Here is an 8,124-nt window from a genome sequence, read left to right as displayed (position 1 = left end):
TAATTGGTAAACTAAAGTATTCTAAACATGGATAACAATACGAATGGGCCTAAAGCCTATTCTAGGCCCAAATGTGCCCACACGCTCGTGTGGCCCTTTTAGCCTAAACCTAGCCACAGATATGCGATTCACCTAGCCTAGTCCAATATTTACTACACAATCAAACAACTTATCCAATTGGGCCCGTAGGCCCATTGGGCCCATATGGCCCCTTTCGCCCATCGCGCCCAAGTAGCCATCCAACAACAAGAGTAGTGATAAATACACACCGATAGGAGACCGGAGTTAATCCACGCCCGAGCACTCTTAGCCGACGCCCAACCCAAACGAAAGCACGCCATACAGCGAAAGGGATCAGCCAAGAAAGGTGCCTTTACTCTCCTCATGGTTCCCTCTATTTAAAGCCAGCTTTGTATCCACTCTTATGTTAGCTTCCCGATGTGGGATCCCTCCAACATTAGAGTTTAAATTCAACACCAACTCTTGCCGCTCCCTGTTAGCAAAATAAATGCTCTTTGCTTGCCATGGGATTAGATCCTATGCCTCCCCTTAAATGCTCCACATGCTACTTGCCACTAAGCCACAAAGCTTTTTGTGTCATTTATTTAACACAATAATTTAAAAACCCTCATCCAAGCATCCAGGTTTTTTTTTTCACTTAATACCAAAATTTTTGCTAAAGCCCAAGTTTGAACCCAAGATTTCTCCAACACTTCTCAAAGCCATTAACCACTAATAGCAAACATTTAATTGTTTCATTTCATTGCACAATTAAATACCTATATAAAACCTCCTTACAAACCCACACTCAAGGCCCAATACTTCTAGGCCCAAATTCGGGGTGTTACAGTTTAAGCAGAAGAAAACGGCACCACTCAATACCCTAAGTGCCGAAATACTAACCTAATACCCCTCTACCGAAATCCCCTTTCTAATTCCCCTAATTCGGCCAACTCTTAGCCTCTCTCCAAATCCCTTAAATCTCTCCCCTTATCACTCATTAATCCAAGCGTTTGGACAGATTCAAACTCTCCTTTAGCAGACTCCACCTGGACTCCAACACTACCCCTCCTGCACTTAAAAATAAATGCATCTATTTGTCAACACAGGGAATCGATCCCATGCCTTCCCTAATGCTCCACACGCCACCTTTTTAGGAGCCTAATGGCGTCACCCTTGCCACTTTACTAAGGCTCTTTTTGTGATGCAATTTACCCATAACTCTATACAAGGGCCATCTAGCCAGAACCCCTAACTCCTAAGTCCAAAAATTCAAAAATTCAACCGGGTTTTGGCCAACACATGGGCCTTCTATAAGCTCATTTACCTACTCAAAATATTAATTTCACATCCAAATACAAAATTTTAAAATCTTTACAAAATATTGAAAACCGCGAATAAATCCGAAAATCAAGATGTTACAGTCTACTTTGATACTTAAACTTGACAATTTGGTCTATTTTGATCATTGGACTAATTTTAAAAAAAAAATAATTAAGTGATGGATGTGTCACAAACTCAAATTACCACGTTATTGAATTTTGATAAAATCTAAATTTAAGGACCAAAATAAATTTAATTATCAAATTTAAATGGTAAAATTGATAAATATATATATAAATACCAAAATAAAACCAGGGTTAAAAAATGACAATATTCCGATTATTCTTGAGACCTCTCTGTTCTTTCTCCCCAAGTTTTGGAGAGATGTTTTATAAAACAAAACTCTTTACCTATGCCCTATTACGACATATCTGGATCATCTAATCTTAATACGACTCGCACCCGAAACGAAAGTCAAATGCTATTCTCAACTTAATCGCGTAAAGACACCTTACCAATAATGATGGTCTGTTTAAATCACGTGATACTTCAAGCACGTGTACATGAAGAATATATTTGTCAAAACAAATCTCCTGAGGGGTATTTTAGAAAAGATAAAGTAGGCAAACCTGAGTACAAAATAGAACTAGAGGCTTGCTCGAAAAACTATACTCTCTGATTATCTCTCTTCTTCGAGCCGCTAGGTCGTACTGTTTTAGCTTCAAGTCTCTCTTTTTTGAAAGGTTTGGCATTCAGATACTCAATTATCTAAACTCATTTTCATTTCTGTCATGATCGATTAATTCATTGTTCTGTGTTTTCTGATTTTGCTTCGTTTGCTTTAATTTCTTGTTAAGGTCTTATTTCCATATTAGTTATAATTTCTAAGGTCTGTTGGTTGATTTTTTTTCCGATGAAATTGTTTTTGTTTTGTTTCATTTTGCTGTATTTCGATTCTGATATGTTGTGAATAGATGATAATAGATTTAATCTTTTATGTGAATTGTTTCAAGGTCGTTTTTATTTTTATTTTGCTATAGATATATTTTTAGTATGGATCATGGATATTATATAAGTATGAATTATGTATATTATATAAAATAAAATGGCTGGGTTTGTATTTCAAATAAGTTTTTAGGATTTTATTTTATATAGAAGTAAAATAATTGCATGTATAGTAGTTTGATTTCTAAAACTATTAATGGATGGGACGATTAAAAAGAAAGGAAAAATCAAAAAGCTTGCTCGATTATTGTATTTGCTACTTGTTTTTAACTCTGAAAGCATGAAGTATTTGACTTAAGATGCAATAACAAACAAGTATGGAACTATGATGTTAGAACTCATGTTAATGTTTATCTTCTCTTCAATTTAAAACCCATGATGTTAAGGGGTAGGTGATAAAACTCTGAACTGGGTTCACATGTTCTTTGCCTTTTTGGTTGCTCTTCCTGCTGATTGTTTGTACAGGATTTGGTTTTAACCTTCTTTTTTATATGTTCTTACAGTTCCTAGTTAATACTGCATAATGGGTAAGGAGAAGGTTCACATCAACATTGTTGTCATTGGCCATGTTGACTCTGGAAAGTCAACCACAACAGGTCACTTGATCTACAAGCTTGGAGGTATTGACAAGCGTGTGATCGAGAGGTTCGAGAAGGAAGCTGCTGAGATGAACAAAAGGTCATTCAAGTATGCCTGGGTGCTCGACAAATTGAAGGCTGAGCGTGAGCGTGGTATCACCATTGATATTGCCTTGTGGAAGTTTGAGACGACCAAGTACTACTGCACTGTCATTGATGCTCCTGGACATCGCGACTTTATTAAGAATATGATTACGGGTACTTCTCAAGCTGACTGTGCTGTCCTTATCATTGACTCCACAACTGGAGGTTTTGAAGCTGGTATTTCCAAGGATGGGCAGACCCGTGAGCATGCTCTCCTTGCCTTCACCCTTGGTGTCAAACAAATGATTTGCTGCTGCAACAAGGTTGAATTTTGCTTCTTTTTCCCAAATATGATGTTTTATAATTTGATTTTCAGCTTAGTAATTATTTAATTGGTTTTGTTGCAAATTATTCTGTTAATTCTCTATAGATGGATGCCACAACCCCCAAGTACTCAAAGGCAAGGTATGATGAAATTGTTAAGGAAGTTTCTTCTTACCTGAAGAAGGTTGGCTACAACCCTGAGAAGATTCCATTCGTCCCCATCTCTGGTTTTGAGGGTGACAACATGATTGAGAGGTCCACCAACCTCGATTGGTACAAGGGTCCAACCCTCCTTGAGGCTCTTGACCAGATCAATGAGCCCAAGAGACCCTCTGACAAGCCCCTCCGTCTCCCACTTCAGGATGTCTACAAGATTGGTGGTATTGGAACTGTCCCAGTGGGTCGTGTTGAAACTGGAATCCTCAAGCCTGGAATGGTTGTTACATTCGGACCTTCTGGATTGACCACTGAAGTTAAGTCTGTTGAGATGCATCATGAAGCTCTTCAAGAGGCTCTTCCTGGTGACAATGTTGGGTTCAATGTGAAGAATGTTGCTGTCAAGGATCTCAAGCGTGGATATGTTGCCTCCAACTCCAAGGATGATCCTGCCAAGGAGGCAGCCAACTTCACCTCCCAAGTTATCATCATGAACCACCCAGGACAGATTGGAAATGGCTATGCACCGGTCCTCGATTGCCACACCTCCCATATTGCTGTCAAGTTTGCAGAGCTCTTGACCAAGATTGACAGGCGATCTGGTAAGGAGCTTGAGAAGGAGCCTAAGTTCTTGAAGAATGGTGATGCTGGTATGATTAAGATGGTTCCGACCAAGCCCATGGTTGTGGAAACTTTCTCCGAGTACCCTCCACTTGGACGTTTTGCCGTTAGGGACATGAGACAGACTGTTGCTGTTGGTGTGATCAAGAGTGTGGAGAAGAAGGACCCAACTGGAGCCAAGGTGACGAAGTCTGCTGCCAAGAAGGGCAAGTGAACCTCGGGATTTTGTTGATTCGACAAAAGTTTATCATGGTTACTCCAATGAAATTGGTTCATGTTAGTAGGTCCATCACTGGACGTTTAGTTACATGTTTTAATGCTTCACCGTCATCTCTTGGATATTGTTCCCAGAACTGGGTTCTTGATAGGCGGTGGTGAGGTTTATATTTGGAGTCCATAGTGTGTCATCATTAATATTATTATGCCTTATCGAGCTATAAACTCCTTGATAGTTTTTGTTCCCATTTTTCCACCAAAGTGGTCCTGGAGCTTTAGGTCTGTTCCTGGGCTCCTTTCCTTCACTCAATGTTCTATCTACACGTTTTATATTATCCAACTCTAAAACTTGTTTCTGTTTTATTTTTGCCGATGTTTATGATCTCATCTAGCTCTACTATCGATTTTTATCGCTGTTTTAGCACTTAATTGTATGACCTTTCAGAATCACATCTATATTATTAGAATTCATGAATGTAATGACGGCCTAATGATCCTAGGATATCCTAGGAGGCAGTGATAACATACTAGGCTGCTTTTCAGTTTTTAAGGTGTAATCTTATAATCTCATCTTATATTAGGTAATAGTGAATGGTGTTAATTCTCTTCTAATGAAATGTGTGGGTTTTTTTTCTAAAAATTAGTTATTCAATTTAATTTTAGAGAAAAACAAAAATTAGTAATAAAATAGAAAAAGTACGGTGGTCATCTAATAATGGTCGATTTTTTAAATCATTTGATTATAAAAATTTTACAATGGTAAATTAATTGGGTTTGTTTATTTTATGGATTTAATTATGATTATAAAAATTAACCATCTGCGAATTATCTACATGATTAAAAATTCTCATAAAATTTTCAAATACATAACATACATTTAGGCTAAATAGGCAAGTCAATTTTTTTAATTGGCCAAATAGGTTGATTTTTTCAAGATTTTAAAAAATAGGCCGGTTTTGGAGAAAGATTGTGAAAGCGTGTCTAGCTAATGGTCATTTCCCCAACAATATAAATCGAAATGCGCAAATGGTAAAAATTTTAAACAACCCAATGGTAACTTTAATTTCTTATAAATACCAGACCATTTTTCATTTATTTCACTCAAATCCAACTTTCTCAATTCTCTCTAAACTCTCAATTCTCTCAAATTTTTCAAGATTTGTTTGAAATTTCCAATACACTTGTATAAAAATATTACAGTTTTATTTTATTATTTCGTAGATTATTCATTTCAATTAAATTTTCACGAATGACAAGCTCTGTTATCCATTGCTTAATTGGTAACCGTAAAGAAAAATTTTAAATTTTGTTATTTTCAATTAACTTAATTTTAAATTTTTTAAAGTTTTTATTTTGTTGATATAAATAGGCAGATGATCGTGTTTGGAGGTGTTCATACACAATTTATCAAAGAGCCCACCAAGTGAAATTCATGGCTATTTGCAATATGCGATATTCTTACATGCATCTCGTATTCTCGAGGGTTGTAAATTGTATCCTACAATTATCAGCGCGTTGTTCGAAAGATGGAGACCCGGACACAAAAATTTCATATCATGCGGTGAGTGTACAATCACACTTGAGGGTGTAGCTTTACAACTCGGTTTACCTGTGGATGGGTCAGTCATTACAGGGTCAGTGGTCATTCCTGGTAAAGAGGACCTTTGTGAGGCATTTTTAGGGAAGGTGCCAAACAAGTTTCAAGGTGGCCAGATAGAGATAAGATGGTTGCAAGATAATTTCAAATACCTTCCTCATAAAGTGACTAACGTCGTCAAAGAACAATACGCCGGAGTATTCATCTTGAGGTTAATTGGGGGCATTCTAATGCCTAAGAAATCTTGAAATTTGGGACACATCTCGTCGACTTCAAAGAATGTGGTCGACTGAGTTGGGGATTAGCCATGTTGGCCACGTTGTACAATGAGTTGTGTCAGGCAATTGAATCAGATAAGATGTCAATCGGTGGTTGCTTGCACATGCTATAATCATGGGCGTGGTGTTGGCCACCATTTTTCTGTCATCGAGTAGATGACCTTTATAAATTCCCTTTAGTGACAAGGTAAAATTCATTTGATAACAATATGTAGTCACCATAGTAAATGTTGTTTATTTATTATATGTTTGAATTGATATATTATTTGAGTAAGTGGAACCATGGGACGAATTATGTGGGGCTACTAGAGTAGCTCTGTAACACCCCTCACTCGTATTTAACATTGGAATAAGGTTACAGAGCATTACCCAACTTATAACACATTTAAACATAATTTTCACATACATTTAACCAAATAATATAATTATCATTCAATCTCAATCAAGTTGTTCCTAATACGAGCCTACGAGGCCCTAAGCATGCATTGGGAGTGGTTCGGGACTAAATCGATAACTTAAGAAACTTTGAAAATTTGTCTCAAAACAGGGGACACATGTCCATGTGTCTCACATGGCCACCAGACACGCCCATGTCACAGGTCGTATGGACATTCGAAATGGGAGCACATGGTCGTGTCCTAGCCCGTGCCCAACCCCGTGTAACTATAATAGCCCGATTTTGGGTCTAGTCGGAACAGTCGTTTCGGGAACACAAATCAGACTTAGAAAATTTTATATTTTTATTGTCTACAATTTTATGGAATGATTTTGTGAAAATTTCGTTCGAAAATTTTGACGTTTGGACACTCAATTTAGTCAAAAGGACTAAATTGCAAAAAGTACAAAAGTTGAGTTCTACATGCTAGGTCTGTCTAATTGCTATGAAATTTTAAATTGGAGGTCCTCAAATGGTAATTAGACCATTAGCTAAGTTGTTGGACAAAAATGGATATGGTTAGGTATGTTTCTAAAGTTTTTCATTAAGGGCATTTTAGTAATTTGGTAATTAAATGAATTAAAAAGCCAAATTAAAAGCCAATTTTTGCTCATCTACTACCCCATGGCTGAATGTACCAAGAAGAAACCATGGCTAGGGTTTTTCAAGCTTCCGAGCTCGATTGTAAGTTCATTTTAGCCTCGTTTTTAATGATTTTTATGTTTTTGAAATCTTTGTAACATGATCTATCTATTTACCACTAATTTAAGACATAATCTAAGTCTAAAATTCTACCCATGATGGATATTTGTTTATTTTGATGTTTAATGTAGAAAATACATGTTAGTTGTTTGATAAACGACTTTTGCTAAGTGATTTTCGATGAAAATGCCTAAAAATGACTTATTTGTAAAAAGTTGTAAAATGGGTGTTAAAAGCGAATAAAAGAAAAATGTGGGCTTCTATAAGCATGTATAAGGTTCGGCTAGGCATGGGTATTGAAGAAATTGAGTGCATTTCATTTTACGAGGCTAAGGACTAAAATGTGAAACTTTAGGGGCAAAAAATAATTTTTCCATAATGAGATTTGGGCTGATTTGAATATTATAATGATTAAATAAGTTAAGTATGATATTATAGATCAAGAAAAATGAAGTTTGGAACTAGAACGGGGAAAAAAATATTTGACGGTTAAGTCCTTTTCGCTATTTTTATGCCGAGGTAAGCTCGTATGTTTAATAAGCATTAAATTATATATGTATAAATGCTTAATTGATATAATTGTGTTAAATGCTATATTATTGAAATGAAATGTGAATGCTATTGAGATTCGATACAGCGAAAGTCCCGATTGAACCTTAGGAATAGATAGGATACAAATGTCGTGACATTAGGGTTACTAAGATTCCATATAAGACCATATCTGGGATGTGCATCGATATGAGACTTCGTTTAAGACCATAAGATTACATGTTAGACCATATCTGGGATATGACATTGGTACGG

The 8,124-nt window shown here is 36.5% G+C and overlaps 1 protein-coding gene across 1 annotated transcript; it reads left to right on the top strand.

Annotated features, from left to right (window-relative positions):
• The first annotated feature begins 1,745 nt into the window (after positions 1-1,745).
• On the top strand, positions 1,746-4,670 carry LOC108464949 (elongation factor 1-alpha-like). The gene is made up of 3 exons (XM_053022849.1): positions 1,746-2,066; positions 2,832-3,313; positions 3,421-4,670. The coding sequence occupies exons 2-3, from the start codon at positions 2,852-2,854 to the stop codon at positions 4,303-4,305; spliced, it is 1,347 nt and encodes a 448-aa protein (XP_052878809.1). The 5' UTR covers positions 1,746-2,066; positions 2,832-2,851; the 3' UTR covers positions 4,306-4,670.
• The last annotated feature ends 3,454 nt before the right edge of the window (positions 4,671-8,124 follow it).

Source organism: Gossypium arboreum, chromosome 12 (assembly GCF_025698485.1).
Source record: "Gossypium arboreum isolate Shixiya-1 chromosome 12, ASM2569848v2, whole genome shotgun sequence".
NCBI classification, from domain to species: Eukaryota; Viridiplantae; Streptophyta; class Magnoliopsida; order Malvales; family Malvaceae; genus Gossypium; species Gossypium arboreum.
The sequence above is the reverse complement of the archived record's forward strand: the minus strand, read 5'-3'. Positions and strand labels throughout refer to the sequence as shown.